The sequence below is a fragment of the Protomyctophum parallelum genome, assembly GCF_964188405.1.
Source record: "Protomyctophum parallelum genome assembly, chromosome: 16".
NCBI classification, from domain to species: Eukaryota; Metazoa; Chordata; class Actinopteri; order Myctophiformes; family Myctophidae; genus Protomyctophum; species Protomyctophum parallelum.
Window position 1 is genome coordinate 38,993,989 of NC_139711.1, and position 22,594 is coordinate 39,016,582.

Sequence of the window (22,594 nt, forward strand, 5' to 3'; positions counted from 1 at the left end):
CTTTTTAATATGTCTTGATGTTTTTTTTAATAGCAGTATCCTGTTTTTTTTATGAATGAACTGCAAGTCTGAGGAGTGAGGACTGAGGAGCCCTGACAAATAAATTTCACCCTTTTAGATCAGAGGCTTTTATTTTGAAATCACAGAGCGGACATACCACATTGTCCTGTCGTTGTGTGTGTTGACGGCACGCAGTGCTTTGGTTTCTGTCACCATGGTGGAATACAACAGAACCAGAAACCAGCAGCGTTACTTTTAAACCAACCCATCAAAACATGCTTTTTATGGTGACATTCTCTCAGTGACCGCGTCCATCCAGGCCTCATAATGGACACCTTGTTATTATTGTCAGGATAACGGCTATGTCTGGACCACTTTGCCTTTTTTTCCTCTCTCTCTCTTTCTTTTTTTTCCCCTTTGGGGACTCAGTCTAAAACACGGGGAATGTATTTTTTCGTCGACAGGCAGGCAGCAGAATGCCGAAGAAGACAGACGAAGAAATGCTGTCTTTAATGAGCTTATACAGTGACGGAATCAGTTCACCCTGATAGATACTGCAACCTTTTTTTTAATTAGGCTATCAGATACTGAAGAGCATTATCTCGTCTCTTCTCTCTCTCTCTCTCCGCTGTTAGACTGATAGAATAAGTTGTCCTCCTGGGGTGGTGGCTTTGGGGACAGACTACAGAAGACAGACACCCCGACGAAGGGGACAGGCTGGGCCCTGTTGCCCCGCCGGGGGCTCACACCAACGGAGCAACAATAAAGACCATCCCATCCGTTCTGGTGCTCTGTAAATATCAAAACTGCTGGGATAATATTCTTTTTTTTTTTTGGAAACCGAGAAGGAAAAGGATTTCCCAGTTTTAATCGGAAACACAATGGCGTCTTATGTGGATAACAGCTTTCGGCAGGCTGTGATGATGAATCCGGCCGAAAGGACGCAACAGGTCAGACCAAATTATTTATGTTTGATTATTTATGAGCTTTTCGTTGCTGTTATGATTTATTGTTTTCTCGTGCACAGCTACGTACGTGTTGCTTGCGCCATTGTGCTGCCGCTGTTCATTGATGCAACATGGTGACCACTGACCAGTCTGTCATAATAAGAGGTGTGAACAATTAAAATACACAATGGCTATACAAATTACCTGCCAATATATTTTCTTATATTTATTTAACATCTAATTCTAACTGACTAGCTGCAATATCTTGTCATTGCAGGACACAGGAGCAAATCCTGGTATAAATAAATAAATACATGTGTGTGTATATATATATATATATATATATATATATATATATATATATATAATAATGAGTCCAGATTGTAGGATGCACTAGTATTGATTCCTCCTGTGGTCAACCTCACAGTCACGTCACACAGGTTAAGAGGGTGTCCAGCCTGTGTGTGTGTAATCTGTAATCTGTTGCCATTCAGGTCCGAATACGTCTGGGCTGTGGTGGTGGGGTTTTTGAACCCACAGTATGCTTGGGGTTGCAAAACACAGCTCTGTGTCTCTGCCTGGTAGAACCAGGGTGGCCGAAGGGCTGCGCTTCTCATCCTTATTCATTTAAAAAAAAACAATTTTATATGCATTAGGCCTAAGCAGTATCTATCTATCTATCTATCTATCTATCTATCTATCTATCTATCTATCTATCTATCTATCTATCTATCTATCTATCTATCTATCTACATAGTTGTTTATTTACTGTTTAGTCTGATATGGTTTGCTATTTGGTCCTGAATTCCTTGTACTCCTATCTATTTATCGATCTATCTACTGTATGTTTGTATTTTATCTGGAGACCCTCCAGAACCCCTTCAAGGACCCCTGGGGGTCTCTGGGCCCCAAAGAGAACCACTGCTTTAGGACAACTGGCTCCTCCAGGATGAAGCCTTCGCAGGAAAATCCTCGGTGTCAGTCCACATTTACTGTGTTGAGATTGAAAAAGAGGTTACCAGTTGGCAGTTTCCCCTTTTGCCTGTTTGCGGTGTATTTCTATCATCACAGTATTATGGACTGATACCCATTATTGACAGGAAGTCGGGCAGGGATGCTTTGAGCATGAATAGTTTCGGGTTCATGCAACTAGCTTGGCTGTGTGTGTGTGTGTGTGTGTGTGTGTGTGTGTGTGTGTGTTTTTCCAGTGGTGTAATATTATAATAATATCACAGTTAGAGTTACTACCAGGCTGATTTCCATCCATCCATCATCCATCCATCTTCAACCGCTTATCCGTAGTCGGGTCACGGGGGAATAGCTCCACCAGAGCGAGAGCTCCAGACTTCCTCTCCAGAGCAACATTTAGTAACGTGGGGGATCCCGAGGCGTTCCAAGAGAATTTTGGAGATATTATCTCTCCATCTGATCCTTGGTCTTCCCAGGGGTCTCCTTCCAGTGGAACGTGCATTCGAGGACATCCCTAGGCTTGGGACTCGGGAGGCATCCTCACCAAATGCCCGAACCACCTAAGCTGGCTCCTTTCCAAGCGAAGAAGCAGCGGTTTATACTCAGTCTCTCTCGCGTGACTGAACTGAACTTGACCATAGGTGAGAGTAGGAACGAAGATTGCTCCGCAGACAGAGAGAGCTGAGCCAGAAGGCAAAGCTTGCCTTCTGGCTCAGCTCTCTTTTCAGACTGATTTCAAGCTCTTTCATTTAGGCTCATTTCTTCTGAAAGGCTGCACATCATCTATGAGTATAGTCTACTAATGCCACTACTTTGTCTTGGTCTGAATCTGTTTCAACAAAAGTAGCTTTACACACAATGAATACACAATCAATCAATAGGACACCACTTAAACCAGAAGGCTGTGGCCGAACTGCCTCCGCTGATGTATGTGATATTATTTAGGAAACAACTCTGATGTCATCATCTGTGAGTATATAGTCTACTAATGCCACCAATTTGTCTTGGTCTGAATCTGTTTTCAACAAAAGCTTTACACGCAATGCATACACAATCAATCAATCAATCAATAGGCCACCACTTAAACCAGAAGGCTGTGGCCGGTGGCCCAACCAGACGCTGCTGTATGGGACTGTATGGGATATTATTGAGGAAACAATTGTGATGTCATTGATGGGCTGTCAACCAGACTAGACTCGAGTCGGTATGGTCATTGACACGACGGATGGTTGCTATGATAATAATTTAGGTTGACAAAATACTATAGAAGGCAGAATTTGGCATGCACTGGTAGGGAGCTAAATTCATCCATAATTCAGTCCAAGCTGTAATCAGAATCAGTTATAAAACAAGTACAATGTAGGTACAGGAACTTGTTTTGGACCAGTAACGGCTTGGCTAGTGGCAATATTAAGAATAACAATCAATGACATATAAGGACAACATTGTTTCATAATATTAATAGTTTTTCATATGTACTGTACATTGACTGTTTTGTCTAGTAGGCTAGAAGTATTTCTCTTTACAATGTCGGAAGCCTTATAGGTTGTATCTTCTTTCCAGTAGTTGTAAATCATGATATTAATTAACACTGCAGGTCGTGCAAGCAGGGATGGAGGTCAGGAGTACAGTAACACCACCGCATCAAATCAAGCTCAAAACATTCACAATCCACAGTGAAGGGACGCATAGTTATTAATATTCATAGTAGTGGAACGCTCTGCAGAACACTGACAGAATGGTTTTCCGTATCGATCCACAGTCTGGGACTATTAAACGTGTCCCTGCTTGTTGGTAATAGTTACTGTAGGGGCTACAGTACACCTTTCAGATTCTGTAATAGTTACTGTAGGGGCTACAGTACACCTTTCAGATCATTCTAATTCAGCTGTTCAGTTGGTGGTTGACCCTGTGTTGTCTGACAGTCTATCCTAATGGGGTTGACGGCGCCCCTCTTGTCAGGATTAGCCAACGGTTAGCTTCTAGGATCTGTTGGTGGGAGGGACCCAGACCTTCATCTCAGTCTACTCTGCACCATTCATCATCATCTAGATTGCTATTGGAATCTTTTCTATTCCTCCCGGAGACGGAGTCTGTCTGTATGTCTGTAATATGTCTGTCTCTACAACCTCAGTATTTTCTCAGAGGGGATTAAGGTGTTTTCAGAGAGCTGTTGCAGAATGTCTAGCCTCAGGAATCAAAATCACCTGAGTAACTAAAGCTCTTTCTGTTTATTTAAGCTGAGCAAATCCTGAACATTTGCGTTTGTGTCACATTTTCCCTTTAGTTTTCTCAATGCGTAAAATGAAACCTTAATCATATACATGTTGTTTGGAAAACTGGTATTTGTAAATTGCAACGACCACTGTGGTTAATTATTTGGTTATTAAAACGATGCAGCCTCCTCTCCTCTCCTCTCCTCTCCTCTCCTCTCCTCTCCTCTCCTCTCCTCTCCTCTCCTCTCCTCTACCCCCCCCCTCCCCTCCCCTCTCCTTAAAGATGAAGTAGCATTCATGACATGTCATCTGTGTTATTGTTTAGCCAGGTGTCCAGAGCCAAAGGCCGCCTGCCCATTTCTCCACAGCTCTGCCCCCTGCCCTGTGTGTCAGGGACAGGGGCACAGGACACAGATAGGCTTTCCTCCTATTGTAGCTTAACCCAAGCTAAGAATATCTAGAAGAGTTACAGAGACAAAATGTACATGTAGTCACTTAGACCCTCTATACCAGTTGTTCTCAAACTGGTGCACAGGGACACCCAGGGGTCCTTGAGGAGGGGGTTCCAACTTCCAAATGGACCCTAAAAGGTCTGTAACTCTGAGGGTGTACAATTGGAACTTATGTGTAAAATGTTTGAGAAGCACTGCTCTTATGAATTGCAACTTCATTCCATCAGAGTTATGGGAATTCTTGAAATTAAAAAGTTTGAGAACCACTGCTCTATACTGCCAAAGAAGAATGGCCATATCTACAAGCTCACAGCCAGTTGCAAATGTGACATGTTGTGAGCTTGTGCATCTGCTATTTTTGTTGTTGTAAATGTTCCCCCCAGAATAGAGATGCTAGCGTTCAAGCGGACAATTAGCTGGTATTCCAATCCATAGGGACACAAAACAACAGTAAAATATACATGAATTTCTGTATCGGTAACCTCATAGGTAAATGTCATATAGTGTGTTACCGATGATACTGATTAAGGCTCTTGTGTGCAGTTGTTCTCAAGCCTCTTATACCTCTACACATGGAACCAAATGGACCCTTACAGGTCCTTATGGGACCCCTTACACTAGGGTACACTCTCAGAGTTACACACCTGTACGGGGCCATTTGGAACCCACTCAAGGACACTTTGAGACCCAGTGGTGTAGCAGAGTCTTTCCAGTGAGCCAACGTGCACAATGGCAGCACGCAGCACCCTGACTCTTTTTGACCAGAATGGAACAGACCTTGTGGAGGAAGTAGGGAAGGGTGGAAGGGGTTCAGGTTCTTTCTAAAATATGGCGTGTGTACATATAGCCCATTGCAGGTCAGATCTGTTGGACCCGCAGGTCACAAGTGACCTATACATCACTAGTCTCAGACAGTAACGACCATACAATATAAGCTTGATTTATACTAAGTCGTGCGACTTCACTCCATTATATGAAATTCCTTGGCGGAGTTACCAGCTCAGTGGCCTTGTGGTTAGAGTGTTCGCCCTGAAACTGGGAGGTCGGGGTTCGATCGGGTTCGGCCGGGTCATACCGAAGACTCTGAATAATGGGACCCGGCCAATGCCTCCCTGCTTGGCACTCAGCATCAAGGGTTGGATTGGGGGTAAGTACCTGTGACATACTAGCATGTCAGGTTTACTTGTACATCAAGCTGCCTCACGCTACAACAGGAGCCCTATGGGCCTCTTGGCTTAGCAAGGCTTACCGTGACAGAGTATAAATGAAGCGATAAAGTGTAACCTCACTGATTCCGATGATAGATGAGAGATAATCATATGCATATTGCATAGTGATTGATTTCCTCTGTGAAATGCAGAAGTATACGCCTGATTTATTTTCATGACAGCTAAATGATGAAGAGCCCCCACCATTACCGCCAAGAAATCTACATTTTTTATTCCAAAACATACATATATTTGGAATCAAGAATAGAGTGTTTCGTAGTTCCACGTTTACCAGAGCAGGGGGTCTGACAATAAAACAGCACATTGTTTCACAGCCTACAGCTTCATGTGAACGTTGGTTCAATCATGTGGCACTAAAGTTAGAAGTGATTTCCAACCTCTTTAATTTCAAGGACCCTCGGTTTGATATGCATTAGGCCATAGACCCCCATCTGGAGCCCCCTCAAGGGTATCCTGAATTCTCACCTTAAAACACGCTCGCCCTCGTTCTTTTCCCCGCCGACCTCATGCTGACTGCTCGGTGGGACCGTTCTTGTATTCTTGTATCTGCTTTTACTGAGAATATTGTTAGAAATAAGTTTAGGGTTAGGCACAGTTTTACTGAGGTTAAGGTTAGGAATAACTTGGTTAGGTTTAACTGTCTAAGCATAGTTTACTTTTAGGAATACCAGCCTGAGCAGTTCCGCGGCACCGGCTGTATGCAGCGGTGGCTTAGGGGTAGAGTGGCTGGTTGGGTTGTCAGTTCGGACCTTAGAGTATATATGAATAGAGAAGGCACTCAGAGGAAACTCTGAGGCGAAATGGACATAGTGGCCGAATATGGTATTGCAGCGTGGGCACAAACACATGAACGCGCTGGTCCGTTGACTATCATTGTGCACGTTCACGACGGACGCACGCTCGTGCGCGTTCAACGGCAGCGCCTTCATGTGTTTGGGCCCACTCACTATTGCAATCCATCCCAGAATGCACTCTGTTCCTACACGGAAGGAGGAGTGAAATCGCCTCATGCGCTTTTGAGCAACTTAATGCAAGTGGATGGAAGGAGAACTCGGATGTCATCTCTATTCATATATACTCCACCAGAGTTAGTGTAGAAGTGTCCTTGAGCAAGAAACTGAACCCCTAATTGCTCCTGATGTGCTAGTTGGTGCCTTGCATGGTTTCCGCCGCCATCGGTGTATGAATGTGTGTGTGAATGGGTGAATGTAATGCACAATCTATATAAAGCGCCTTGGATAAAGGCGCTATATAAATGCACCATTTACCATTTACGCCTGGCGTGACTGTGTTTTGAGGCCAGTTTGTTGGTGTTCCTGTTGGGGGATCCCCGGGCCCTGCTTTGAGGACCGCTGCTGAAAGCATAGCGGCTCTAATCATCCTGTGAAGGAAGCAGTTTCTACCTATTGTGTCTTGAGCGTTGATAGCCCAAGTGTCCGTCCGTCTGTCAGCTTCCTGCCGGCTACAAGCAGGAAGAGGATAAACGTCAGGATGCTTTTTGAACTCCTGTCAGGAAGGAGCTTCTCTTTTCCCCTCTTCCGCATAAAGCAGAGAGTTTGTTTTATTTTTATTCCAGCAAGCTGCTCGTTGCTTTGGTGACCTCTGTTCCATTTTCGTCACCGAGTCACAAAGCATTCTGAGAGTCTTATTTATAACCCCCTGCCGATCTGTCGTCGAAGTTAACCAAAGTGAAAGACTTCTGTGGAGATGTTGTCCTATAGTACTACCGGGTGCTGGACGTACCGTGGAGTTTCCCAGAGTCAGAGTGTGTGTGTGTGTGTGTGTGTGTGTGTGTGTGTGTGTGTGTGTGTGTGTGTGTGTGTGTGTGTGTGTGTGTGTGTGTGTGTGTGTGTGTGTGTGTGTGTGTGTGTGTGTGTGTGTGTGTGTGTGTGTGTGTGTGTGTGTGTGTGTGTGCGCCTTAGAGTATATATTTCTTTTTTTTTTATATATTTTTTATCCCACGATTTTGTAACCCATTTTTCACCCCTGTGTCAATCATCTAATGTGATCCTGGGCTCTACACACCCTCCGCCAACCTGGGGAGAGCAACGGACTTAACTCATGCTTCCTTCATGCTTGAGTGTCCAAGTTGCTCCTTTACACCTGACAGGGGGGAGTTTCCCTGGTTGGACGTAGCGCGTGGAAGGAACACGTTATTCCAACCAGTTCCTTTCCCCTCCATCAGGCGCCCCGGCTGGCCAGGGGGAGGCAGTTTAGAGACCAGGATTACTGCATGTTTTTGTGAGGGTACGGTGGGTACCTACCCTAGGGGACACGGGGAGAACATGCAAACTCCACACAGAAAGGCCCTTTCGCCAACCCCGCCTTCGGGTATGGGCACTGATGACGCGGAGGAGGAAACACGCCGCCAGCACCCACAGCGCCCCGAGCGGGAATCGAACCCAGGACCTTCTAGCTGTGAGGCGACAGCACTACCAACTGTGCCACCATGCCCCTAGAGTATATATTTCTAGAGAAGGCACCCAGAGGAAACCCTGAGGCGAAATGGACATAGTGGCCGGATTTGGTAGTGCAGCTCGAGCCAGCGCTGCTCCGTTGACTATCATTGCGCACGTTCATGTGATTGGGGCCATGACACGTGAACGAATGTTTCATACGTGAACGCGCACAAACGGCACAATGATAGTCAACGGCAGCGCGTTCATGTGTTTGTAACCAATCAATCCCAGAATGCACTCTGTTCCTACCAGGAAGGAGGAGTGAATCCGCCTCATGCGCTTTTGAGCAACTTAATGCAAGTGGATGGGAGGAGAACTCGGGTGTCTTCTCTATAGATATATAACTCTATGGTGTGTGCGTGTGCGCGTGCGTGCGTGCGTGCATGCATGCATGGCAGCGTGCCGCTGTGCCAGGCCCGTACAACTGCAAAATTGCAAATGATGTCACATGTTATTCTTGTATTTGGAAGAGTGGAGGCAGGCGCTTGCTAAAGTGGTCACACAGCTCTGAGAGAGAGAGAGAGAGAAAGAGAGAGAGGGAGAGAGGGAGAGTGGCCACAGTGACGTTGTTCATCCTCGTTTAAAAACAGAGCCTTGAATTCGGGAGGGAAGGAAAAAATAAACTGCCCACACAGTGACCAAAACACAGCCTCTAATTGGCTGTTTTGAGCCATGCTCTGAGCCGTCATTGGTTCAAGTTTCCCAGTGAAAGTGTACGTTGGCATTGATTGATTGACAAAAAGCCCAAATAAAATACTGATTATCATATTAATCGTATTTGCTTGTGGACTAGTTGTGCTTATTCAGTGGAGTACTTTTTAACGATGTCAAAACATCCACTCCTCCACAGCCATGCATCATGCTGACATTATGCAAGCCCTCCTGGCTGGGTGGGGAGGGGGGGGGGGGGGGGTTGACAGCCGGGCCTCGGTTGCGTCAAGGCAGCGCTAACCTACAAGGTGATTCTGAGCTCCACGGGGACACGGATGATTAATGAAAACGGGGTTGTGTCTTAAGTGGTCGGAAACCATCTGGGATATAACGGCTCACTTGAGGTCAAACAGGGCCAGAGACAATTAGTTCCATCAGGGGTTCGAGGCGCCAATGCCATGAGCAAAATGTCACAGTATTAAAACAGGCCTAATGCATGGGCCTAGTCTAGTAGGTAGTTCTGATTATTATTACTGCCTCATTATTACTGCTAGAATACATACAGGAAGTCATGTTCTGGGTTGTTGTCATCAGAAAGAGTGCAGAGGTGACTTGGAGGTGTCGGTGGGTTGACAGAGGAGAGGGAGTTACATCATCTGATGGATGTGTGTGTGTGTGTTTGTGGTTCTGGTCGAAGGTCGATACCGTTGACTCACAAAGCAGTCGGAGAGGAAAGAGAACAGATCTGACAATTATGGTCTCTCTGACTCTTTCTCTGAGTGCCCTGCCCGCTTTGCTGACTGTCCGTCCATTTTATTTAACCCTTTTCATGACACAGAGGTCTTCAGCTTCAGAGTAGATAACCATCTCCAAGTCTCCAGTTAGAATTATTTCTCCAAAAGCAGGAAGCGCGGGGGGGGGGGGGGGGGGGGGGGGGGAGCGAGCAGGGGGTGGCAAAAGCCGTCCAACATTCCAGAGAGGATCAGATTGGACGTGGTGGAGGCTCTGGTAGCGAGGCCGGTCGGTCGGTCAGTCCCGATGAGTGGACCAGGGTTTTCTATTTGTTCCCTATTTGTCTCTCTCTCTTTTTTTTTTACGGCAAACGTTTCTGCTGGCCGTCGCTGCTGTCAGACTGCTGTTGCTGCGGTTTGCATTCTGACAATGGCACATCCATTAACAATGACAGCTGCTGCTTCTGCTCTCTGACAGTCAGGGATATGAATCAGCTGTTTCAGCTGATGTCAGCCAATCAACTGCCCTCTGGACCAGCTGATAGTAAAAGAGAAACGCTGTTGGCATAAGGCATGACGGAACAAATCAGGATCAAAAGCACTGTAAAACACAGCTGTGTGACTGAGTTAATGTTATGACTTGGCATAGATGGATTCCAGGAACGGTAATATAGCAAAGGGTCGATCGATGCAACCGTTTAAGGAGAGTCACAGTAAACCAGCCAGACAGAGTATTTCACGTGCAAATCATCTAATTATAGAGCGTAGCCTATTGTACTCCAAATTAAACCAGACACCTAATTAATCCTTTTTTAATAACTGTGATCAGAATATTAAGATTATGGGGTATGTGGGATTAACATTCCAGCCACACGGGTCAGATTATATGCCTGGTAGTGTTCAGTATCAGAAGTTCAAGCAGTGCTCTGCATGAATCAACAAACAACAATTAGCACGTGTTGGCAGATTATATAATGGGCTATATCTTAACCCTTATCCCTGAATTTATTTGCCATTATTTTACTATTTAAAAAAACCTTTTAAAATAGTTCAAATAGCTGATCTACAAGCTCACAACGTGTAGATGTAGATCGGCTAGTTGAACTATTTTAAAATGATTTTCAAGATAGTAAAAAAATGTGCAAATAAGTTTATGGATAAGGGCAAGATGGAGCCCTATATCTACAATTTTACCTTTTGAGCCAGTTCACATCTGAGCTTTGTGTACAGGGAATTAATCAAACTAATTGATTTCAAAACAATACATTTTTTTGTTGTTGAAAGAAATAAATAAAGAAAAAGGCATCACAAAACGAGCCTTTAGAATGGCAGAAATATAAGGGATAGTTGCAACACTAACAGCAAGGTTTAGCTTTCACTCCTAACTCATATACTTAATCATATGATGGTGTTGTGCACCAAACATAGCCGATTTACAAGCCTCACAATGTGTTGCTCTCATGAAGCGCTGTAGGCTTGTAGATCGCCTATGTCTGATGCGCGATGCTGTCGTACGACAAAAGCATAAATTAGGCAATAAGCTTCTCTCAGCTGCTTGTTTTCTGGAACAATCTTGTGGTTGTTGCTGTTCCTGCCACAGCTTTCAGCAGGATTAGTGTGAAGAAAAGATTAATTGTGATCCTTGTTTTGGATGTGGACACAGATGTTTCCATGTGCTTTTTGAAGAGTTTGTCCAAAGCCCTGCGGACTATAACAACTAGGCCATTTTGTTTTGGGGCGTTTTTTGCAGTCCTTATCTGAAGTTCACCATTCAAACCCTGCAATATACGAAGGATGCAATAAGAAAGAAGCTAAAGGACAATCAGATCATTGTTTTCTTTTATTGTGAATGCATGGACATAACCGATTTACAAGCTCACCACGGGTAGATCTGCTATTTCTGAAGAATTTGGAACAATTTGGTATACTTTTGAAATAGACACACTTCTTCTCTTATTGGGTCTCTATAAAACCTTTTCAGATGGCAGTCTGCAGCCAAATATCAATTTAGGGGTCCTTGAAATAATTATTTTTGAGAACCACTGTAGTACAAAAAGTACAAAATTGTGCATTTTAAAAGACTTTTTGGGGCATAAAGGTCAATGTGACAGGGTAAAGGTAACGTGACACTCAAGTGTTCCATAATTTCAGGCCTTCAACCCTTTTTTTCTCCCCCCTGAGGCTGAACAACGCGTCACTTTTTCCAACAGTGATTTTGTATGAATTTAACAGGAATCTCTTCATCCGATGACAGACACAGCTAGTAGCTTAGCTATGAAACACAATAGGAGTCATGTAAATATTGCGTGTTGGTTGGGCAAAGGGAATAATTCCCCCGGTCTCTCAAACAATGCGAGTTGTTGGTAGGCAGAGTTATGTAAAGATTGTGGTTGGCTCTGTGGCCGCAAGGTCTTACTGGTTGCTGGTGGAGTTTCCGAGGCCCTGACTTCCAAGTACAACTCATTGTTTTTTTGTTTTTTTTTATTCCTTTGGGCTTTAAAAATATCTCAATGGAATGTGAGCATAGGGGACTGAGACATGCCTTTGACATTACGGTGTATGTGAGTCAGGCTTTGCAGTCCAACATGTGACTGCATAAACAATGTCAATGACTCTGTTCGTCGTACAGTGACAGAATACAGTAGAGATCTGAACGGCGTACGTCAGAAAGAAGGTTGTTGAGACAGTTGAATGAGACAGTATGAATGAAATACAGTCTAGTTTTAAGTACTGGAAATAGCCGATCTATCCAGTGTGGATCTCTGACTCCATGTGGCCAGCCTGTGTGACATCGGACATCTAGATTCTATGACATAATGAGTAGGAGTCGACATTTGGCAAGGTTTCAGAGCATGATCCCATTGTCATCCCACAGTATAAACACCTATGACATGGCAATGTTTGGCGCTGATTGACACACACACACACACACACACACACACACACACACACACACACACACACACACACACACACACACACACACACACACACACACACACTACAATTGAGTCCACATTTATAAAATAAATTATCAATGGCACAAATATTTTCAGTTGCTTCTGATATACTACTCACTCGAAGCTTCATGTGTCTCAGTGCTTGAGTCCAAACAAGCCCTAAATGTACAGAATATAGGCAACATATGAACTTATTCACAGCCAACATTGGTCACTTCAGTCTGTTTCTTTGTATACAACGTCTCTCTAAACGCCCTCTCCACCGTTTGGAAATCATTCCACTGATGATCCGTTATAGGCCCAGAGAGTGTCTACCCATAGCGTCCAGGGTGGGGTCATGGACAGCCCATGTTTGTTGGTAGATCCTCCACTCTTCAGTGCCTTATGGCCGACATGGCACACATGATTAAAACAAGTTTGCAGAACATCTCAGCAACTGACTACATTAATGGCGGCAGTTACGACGGGTGCGGTTGTTTAAGTTATTTACAAAAACAACATTGGCACACACACACACACACACACACACACACACACACACACACACACACACACACACACACACACACACACACACACACATCATGCTACAGATGTCAGTGGGTCATCATGCACGTGTTTGTGGTTGTCTGCTACTTCACTATACGTTGCTAAATTATAGGCAGGGCAATGTCATATTTTCCTCCGCGTGATGTCGAAGCACACTCGGCACATTTCAACCAAACGGGGGTCCCACAGGGTCCATGGAAACATTGCATGCTTAAAATTGGTTCTGTGACTCCAAAGAGTCTACCAGTCTAGAGATATTACTTTGTACACATGCAGACATGCAGGCAGCATCGATTTAATCCACTAGTTCCCAAACGTGAACCGAGATGTCACGAGTGTATTATGTATTGACGAGGCGTGGCAACGAACTTCATACATGCGTGACTTTACTGCTCATTAGCAGGTACAGATAACATGCTGACCGGTACATATCCATCATAGCGCCATCTGGTGAGCTTTACGACACTGCCGTTAACTGTATAGGCTGCTACGGCCTGGGTGCCCGTGAGGCAAGTCAAGGTGGGATTTTATGATAACCACACAATAATTAAAGCAATTCCAATTCTATACAACTAAACTACACAAAAAAGTTAAGCAAATCATGTACTATTTTAGTATTTTCAACGTGGCGTCTGTATTTTGAGCATGTAATTATAGGTGGCATTTAAGCTAAAATAACCCACAGTGCAATGCATGCCGTGCACTGCTTTAGTATTGGTTGATTGATTGTCCCTGATACAGGAAGTGCAGTTCATGTGTCCGATATGTGTCAGATAAATCTAATATAGGCAACATTAAAATAGTTTTACTACTGTGATATACTGTGCTATACTAAAGCATCCCTGAACCATAAAGACCACATGGAGGCAAATTAATCCTGTCAGTAACAGACCCGGGAGGGAGATTGTGACTGACTGATATCAGTGATATGTAGGTTTAGGCTAATCCGTCAAAACAAACCACCGTTACCTTTCTGACCAGTAATAAACACTGATATGGCTATGGCTTATCATCTCATAAACACCAAAGCATGAAACATGAATAGCTCCTCTTTTGGTCAAATCTAAAAGATTTAATACGCCTGGCCTGACAACTGCAATAGTACAACCCTCCCTGGCACAACAAATAATATATCTCCACACAGGACCACACTGTCTCTCTCTCAGCTTTCCTATGGTCTGTCTCTCCTGCACCGTCTGTCTCTTACTGTTTGTCTCTTCTTCCACACACTCTCTCAGCATTCTACTGTTTGTCTCTTCCACAGTCTCTCTCAGCTTTCCTATAATGTTTGTCTCTCCTATGCCGTCTCCGTCTCAGTTTTCCTACTGCCTGTCTCTCCTATACACCGTCTCCCTCTGACTGTCTCAATAAAGCTTACATCACTAAGTAGAGAAGTGGACCCATGCCGTTCTCCTCTTCCCGAGCACGTTAATCAGGTGGCCTGGCTGGTGTGCAAAACGCCTCCGTTCATATTAAAGAAGAACAACCTTGTGTGAGACAGGGTCGCTAGCAGCTGTGTGCTACCGTTAATCAGCCAACGTGATGCGCTAAGTTGAATTCCTGCATGCAAGTAACCTTGGCAGTGACAAGGCGCGTGCGCTGTGTGTGTGTGTGTGTGTGTGTGTGTGTGTATGTGTGTGAATGCGTGCGTGTGTGCACATGTACGTGCTATCTGTACTTGGACAACATGTCCCTACATCTTTGGGGGCAGGCCAGCCAGCGTGGCTCTCTCTTTAGGGTATAGATGACTTTGACATGATTACACCGCAACCATCATAAAAGCAGAGGTCCATCATCTGCCATTAGCTTTCAAAATAACAGCTTTCGGAAAGGAAATAAAAGTTGTTGCACATGCTCACAAACAAAAGCAGCTCAGTCTCAATTCTAAGTAGTCTCTTTTACATGTGGTTCAACTACACACAGAGTACAGCCAAACACTTAGGGCTCCATTTTCGTCACCGCTAAACCCCTTATCCCTAAACTTCTTTGCTTTTTTTTACTATTTTGAAAAACATTTTTGAATAGTTAAACTAGCCAATCCACATTGACACGTGAGCTTGTAGACTGGCCATTTTAACTATTCAAAAATGTTTAGCAAAATAGTAAAAAAAGCCAAAGAAATACTAAGCCCTTAGATAGCGCCTAAAAAATATCTTGTTTCCATTCAGCTCCTGCCGGGTATTCAATTCATAATCATGGCATGAGAAATATCAACAAAATTCAAATCATCACCAAAAATAATAAAACACTTTAAAGACATGTACTGGTTGGGGGAAAAGGGGAAGGGGGTTATAAAGAGGTGGTGGGTCATCCCATGGGTCGGCCGGGGGCTCATGGGTCGGCAGGTAAATTCACCTCGCCCTCCCTCCTGCTGAAAGGTGGATTTTCACTCAGGCCTGTTTTAAAGGGCGCCAGTGATTTGCATTTTTTGAGTGAAGGGGTCAGGGCATATTCCACACTTGGGTGGAAGTGCTGTAGAAGGAGAATTCACCCATGTTTGTTTTATAAGTGGGTTGTACCAGATCGTTGTTCTTTCTGCCTCTAATATTGTGGCTGTGGGTGTCGTCAGGTATGCGGGTACTATGAGGGCATAGAGCTGCATTTACCATTTTAAATGTCAAACTTTGACGCAGAAGATTTATGTATAGATGGTGCATTTATGCACAGTAATGAGCAGGAGAATATGCGTCTAGTTTACATATGAATTATGTATGAATTGTCTCCAGATTTAGGAAAATATAATTAGATAATAAGTGTAGACAAAAGTCGGTCACACATCAACAACTAGTGATTGCACAGGTGGGGCTTGTATCTCCATATTTCAAGTTTTGAATGAATGCCTTACTTCATCATACAAGAGAGTGTGTCTTAGTCGTACTATAAGTAAAATAAATAAAATCATGCCCGTGTGAAGTGAAGTGAGGGGCATTCTTGACTCGAGTCATCATACATTCCAGCCGGAATGTATGACAATCACAATTTGCGTCCTCACTTTTGTCTTCAATGTTTGTGTTTACACACTTTTGTCTTCAATGTTTGTGTTTACACACTTTTGTCTTCAATGTTTGTGTTTACACAGACCCTCAAAGCTGGACATAGGAGGGGCTGGCGCCCCTCAAAAATAGCAGATATACCATGCATCGTCGTACTCCCATAATCCTCTAGTTATTGCTATACTTCTACCATTTCTGGTCGGTCACATCACATGTGACTTGTGAGAGCAATGCTCATACCTGGCCAATAAACATATTTGGCAGCCCCCCTAGGGTTGCATACAGTAGCTAATATTTTTGGTGGTCCATGGCACAAAGTCCTTTCACAAGAGGATACATTACATTCATCTCATGTCATGTCACATATCTTGACATGACAATGTTTGAGATTCACTGCTCTGGAGGGTGTGTGATGTCTCATTGTGAACCGGCCAGTCCTTGTGAGAGACACTGGCGCTGTTGTTCCAATCCTCACGTCACTGAAAGAATAACTTTCATTACTGTAAAGCCGATGATGTATTTTGGCTGGCTGCCAGGTACGGTCACACCAGGGATAAGGGTGCCTTGAGAGAGGCATTTAAAACTTGCGTTGCTCTGAGTGTGTCGGAGTGTTAAAACCGTGTCTCATGAGACACACGACCGCCAGTTCATGCCGTGAAACCACATCAATTATAGAATGAGATTGAGGACTTTGAGTCGATGCTTTCAGGTCCTCGTGTAGCCACTGGACACACAGTGTGCTTCTGTGTCCTGTTGCATTCCTCAACACCTGAACACGAAGAACACAACAAGAAAGTTTCACGTGGAAACTTTCTAGGAGCCAGGCGTTTATTGTGATCGGCCCGCCTGGCTTCCCTAGGTCTTCAGCCTAGGCTTCCTGTTATGTTTACAGTGCTGTGTCTTCGGATCCCACCCAAGGTCTTTTCACTTGTGCAGGGCCTAAAATAGGTCCTCCTCATCATCCCCAGACAGACGGGGATTTTTTTAGTCTATATCCTCAGGATGTTTTACAGAAGAAACACACAGTGGGCCAGCAGCCACGCTGCTGAACTATACTGTGGTCTCCCTGGACTTGACGTCCCACACTTCCACTGGCAACACTTTACTGTAGGTCTATTCTACAGGGTTTGTCCCGAGAATGAACAAGGAATGTTTTAATTTGAAACCCATACATACCGTAAAGCTAAGAGGGATTTAGAACGGCCTTGACTCACATAGTTTGGCACAAGAAAGACCATATATTTCTCCACAGCGTCTCTCTAAAATGTAAGATGTTAAGATTATAACTTAATGAGCCACAATGCATTTCTTTGTATATAGGCTTGTTTGGCATACACGTACAAGTGGAGTCAGACCCCAAGTTAGCTAAAAAACAGTTATTCCGTAGTGTGGCGACAGTGTAATTGCTGTGATGTTAATGGTTTTTGACAAGCAGAAGTTGGTTCCAACAGGGAGCCATTGTGTCAGGCCCACACTGAACTGGTCACATTCAAAGCAACCGTGGCCAACAGTGGATGGAATGCATGAATGGACGTCGTCTTTCAGTCCAATTACAATCAAATACAGTCTTCATTTACAGCGTCACTCCAAACCTTTTTACTCCGCCTACTAAATGCCAAAAGCTGAATGAGCCTGTTTCCTTTCTATTTTTTCTTCCTATTTTGAAGTGATTTGTGAGTACATCAGGACTGTGTTTCACTGACAGGACCTGTCAAATGTACCACAGAGACTATGTGAGTCATGGCTGAGTGACGCCGGAAGAGTGTGTTTCACCATCTACGGTAGCCACAGCAGCAGATACCAGAGCTGAAGCCGCAAATATGTCAACTGAGCTGCATTTGGGTCCGGGTGGAATCGCACCGAGTCCCTCTCACATTAGTCAGCCAGACAACTATTCCACAATCTCTGAATGCTATATAGAGTCTGGAACTACACCCCCCAGAAATCCGAGTAAGGAAGCTGCCATTTCCGTTCACGAAAATATATTTAAAAATATATTTTAGAGCTTATCTTTTAAAATTTTATTTCTGTTAAGCAGCAAGATATTATGCTGAGATGGTTTCTATTTATATAAGGATAAATTTGCACGACTGTAAAGACGAAACGGAAGTGGGGAGGAGGCTTCACTTCCGCTTTATATATTACTCCTGATCCAGAGAAATGTCTTCTTGTGTGTCCGATCCACAAGGTCCAGCATGTGCTACACATACTGGTCCAATATGTCTGTCGGTCTGGTCAAGTTAACCCATTTTGGGCGGGAACCCCTTTTGGTGTTAGCATTACGTTATGCTTTAGCTATTGAAAAATAGCAGATCTACAAGCTCATGTAAGCTCGTGGTTAAGCTCGTAGCACGCCACTCAGTGAAAAATTGAAGGACGACTGACATAGAAACATAGCTTTTTCAGAAAACTCTCTACTAGAATCTGATCTCAGGTCAAAATGGGTTAATGAAAAAGCAATCGATAATCTATATTATAATGGATGCGTAAATGATCGATAGGCAGTAAGTGAAGGAGTTCTTCTCTTCACTCACAGGCAGGCCACCACCACCACTGATCTAGTCCAAAGCCCTCTGCGCTGCTGGGTAATATGCAAATGAGCTCATGAGAACTAGTTTAAGTTCATTAGGACGGTGTGGATTGAGTCTAAAAAAAATGCCCCCTAGCCCCTAGCTATACAAAGGAACGTAATGTCACTTAAGTTAATAATAGCAATGCCTATGAAACAGTTTGCTTTAATGGTTTGTAGGGCTGGTTCGAGGGTGCAACACCGACCGATTCATCATTAGATGAGTTTTTATTTGATTGATTAAGTATTTAATTTAGTATTTCAGGTGCAAAACATTTAGTTATAGAATGTAGCCCAAATATGGTATTCCAAATCAACTAAGACAGGTAATCCTTTAATAAATGTGATCAGAATATTCGCATTATGGGGTATGTGGATTAACGTTCCAGCCACGCGGGTCAGATTATAAACCTGGAAGTGTTCATTGAACATGCTGACCGGTACATATCCATCATAGCTCCATCTGGTGAGCTTTACGACGAAATATACAGGATTTATTGTTTTTCATAATCCATTAAATCAATTAGTTCAATTAAAGTATTTCCTGTACACAAAGCTGTTGAACCGTCTCAATATTCTGATATTGAACACTGTTCAATATCAGAATATTTAACCAGTGCTCTGCACGACTCAACAAACAACAATTAGCACGTGTTGTATCTCCATAAACCTTTTAATCGGCTCACAATCTGAGACGGTTCAACAGCTTTGTGTACAGGAAATACTTTAATTGAACTAATTGATTTAATGGATTATGAAAAACAACATGTTATCTGTACCTGCTAATGAGCAGTAAAGTCACGCATGTACTGTATAAAGCCGTTGCCACGCCTCGTCAATACATAATACACTCGTGACATCTCGGTTCACGTTTGGGAACTAGTGGATTAAATCGATGCTGCCTGCATGTGTACAAAGTAATATCTCTAGACTGGTAGACTCTTTGGAGTCACAGAACCCTTTTAAGCTTGCAATGTTTCCATGGACCCTGTGGGACCCCCGTTTGGTTGAAATGTGCTGAGTGTGCTTCGACATCACGCGGAGGAAAATATGACATTGCCCTGCCTATAATTTAGCAACGTATAGTGAAGTAGCAGACAACCACAAACACGTGCATGATGACCCACTGACATCTGTATGTGTATGTGTGTGTGTGTGTGTTGGGGGGGGGGGGGGATGCAGTATGTACTTTACTGTAAGTAACATTTTTGAGGACCCTCCCCCCCCCCCCCCCCCCCCCCTTGGCCTTAACACATCCCATGGAGGACCCCTGGGAGAGTCAATAGAATTAGCGATAGAATAATCTGTGAGAAAATAGTTGAATAAATAGAAGATAGTTGCAGCTCTAGTTAATGGATAATGGATTTGAAAAGAAACTCAGCCAGCGAGGGAACGGGGAGGAGGCGGTGGCGAATGAAAAGGCACATAATGAATGAGAGAGTTTCTCCAGGCGTTTCCTAGCAACCACCAGTTGTAGCACCACTAGGCTGCATCACACAAACGGTGCGCAGAGAGTTAACACATTGATCGTGTATAATTCCATAAATACCCAGCGTGGTAAAGGTGAAGTCTGCGCTGCTGAGGATTGATGAACACACACATGCACACTGCACCCCCCCTCCCCCCCCCCCCCCTTTCCGCCCCAACCCAACCCAGAGGAGCTGAAGTGTAACTATTCTTCTCCTTGTTAATGGTGCAACATGCTTGTTGTCGGGCGTGGGCCTATTTAATTATGGTGATGGGTTTCCTGTTTGTGTGTCGCATTAATTGAACGGCGCGGTCGGTGAGAGGGAACCATACGTTTCAGCCCGGTTAGCTCAGCCAGGCAGAACCAGAACCATTCACACACAGACAGACGGAGCATCCTAAATCATTATTTCCATGTCTCCATTTTTTTTTCAGCCCCCCCCCCCCCCCCCCTCAACCCAGTTCTCTTTGTTTATGGCTTCTTCATCATGAATTTGATCTTTATGTGTGACGTTGCGTAACTTTTCCTGTGATGATTTTGCCCCGTGCCTCTTTGAGGCCTTTGTTCCAGCGAGCTGAAGCGAGTTTCATTTGGCTGGACAGTTGGCTTTGTTCCCAGCCAAAGACCTGCGCGGACAGAGTTGGATGACGACGGGGTTGAAAAGGTCCTTTTGTTTCCTGTATTGGTCAGGGACCACGGTTAGACGGACAGCTGGTGCCACATGTGATTGATTGCTGAAGGCTGTTTTTGGCCCGTTGTGAAGTCACGACTATGATAAGGATATAAGAAGGTGTGGTCACTCACAGCTTGTTGAGCAACGCCGCTGTTCAATACAGCGGCGGTTCATTTGCAGTGCAGTAGAGGCTATGTGCGTGACCTCATCATCATCATCATACCGGGAAGTTATGCGTGGCCGCCTGCTGAGTGGCAAAAATCACACCTGTGTGAACTGAGTGGTGCAACTCCCCTCTCCCCCCCCCCCCCCCCCCCCCCCCTCCTCTCCTCTCTCTCTCTCTCTCTCTCTCATTAGCAGGCAACAGTGCAGCACTAATACTATCTCTCTCTCTCTCTCTCTCTCTCTGTTTCTGGCACAACAGCGCCCCTACTGGTACGGTAGTCATGGTCATACTGGTGCTCATGAACCAACACATACATAGGCACACACATAGGTGAACATGGACATTGCTGTTCCTTAGAATGGTTCTCAAAAACTACTTTCTGCCCATGACAGTCCATACAGCCAAAAAGATCCTACCTGATTGCATTAAACGATGTTAAACGCACTTTGCCACTCAATTTGCCACTCACTTTATGCATGCGCATAGGCTCTATTTGAATGTGCGCCATCGAGCAGAGAAGAGAGGACCTTCTTTTTCCAACTGAAGCCGAGTTCGATTTGATGGAGATTTATTTTCAACGCCAAATGAACCTCCTTTGTGTCACTTCTGTCATTGTCAGTGTCATTTCTGTCACTTTTCTTTTTTACTAGAAGTCTGATTGTGTTAAATAAACAAATCCCCAGAACTTCATCACCTGATCATATCATCTATCTACTCTAAGGGTTACGTGCTTTATCTTAAGCAACCAATCGTGCGGAATTCCCCAGTGTTTGTACAATCAATGTAGACCCAAGATATGTTTAATCAAGTGTAATATAGCAGGGTTCACACACACACACTGCATGCAGTAAATGTATCCTGCTGCTGTGTGCGTGCATAATAAGTAGGGCTGGGACTAAACGATTAGGAGAAAGAAAATCGAATTAATCAGAGGCTTTGTAATGAATTAATCATAATGAATCACATGTTTAATCGCATATCAATATTTAACGTGAGAAGCATTTTTTTTCTCCAATTAAAACGATTGAGTTATTTTTTTAATTTAATTGTCCCGTCCACTGGGCCAACCAAAGCGGTCTGATAGCCTTCTTGTGTCCACTGGGCCAATCAAAGCAGTCTGATAGCCTTCTTGTGTAGACTAGGGTTTGTTGTCTGTTGGTTGGTATGATCTGTGCACCTGAAACTCGTCCAATGCGTAACTTTTTTAAATCCTGACGTGTTATATCGTCTGTAATTAATTAATCAAAATGAATCCGTTAAAGTACCAGCCCATATCATAATAGTGTCTTTGAACTGTTTGTTATTGCAGTACAGTATTGGTCCAGAGTTGTGGTTGAGGCTGTTTGCAGCCAGGCCGTGGCCAGTGCTGGTGGAGCCACCACCAGCAGATAAGAAGGCTGAGGTCAGGACAGTGGTCGCTGTGTCACACAGTGTTGTGGTCACGGTATCCGGAATGCTCGCCTTAAAACGCGCTCACCCTCATTTATTTTCTGCCGACCTCACTGAGAATAATGGTTAGATTAAATAAGTTTAGGGTTATAGGCATAGTTTTCCTGGTTGTT

General features: G+C 44.1%; 1 protein-coding gene across 7 annotated transcripts in view; it reads left to right on the forward strand.

Moving 5' to 3' along the window:
* The first annotated feature begins 214 nt into the window (after positions 1-214).
* The window catches only part of rapgef2b (Rap guanine nucleotide exchange factor 2b), a 139,348-nt gene continuing 116,968 nt past the window's right edge, over positions 215-22,594 (forward strand). For all 7 annotated transcript variants that reach the window (XM_083785247.1, XM_083785242.1, XM_083785243.1 and 4 more), the window contains exon 1: positions 215-950. In XM_083785247.1, coding sequence (XP_083641373.1) covers positions 882-950 — 69 coding nt within the window. In that variant the 5' untranslated portion in view covers positions 215-881. The remainder of the gene's footprint in view (positions 951-22,594) is intronic.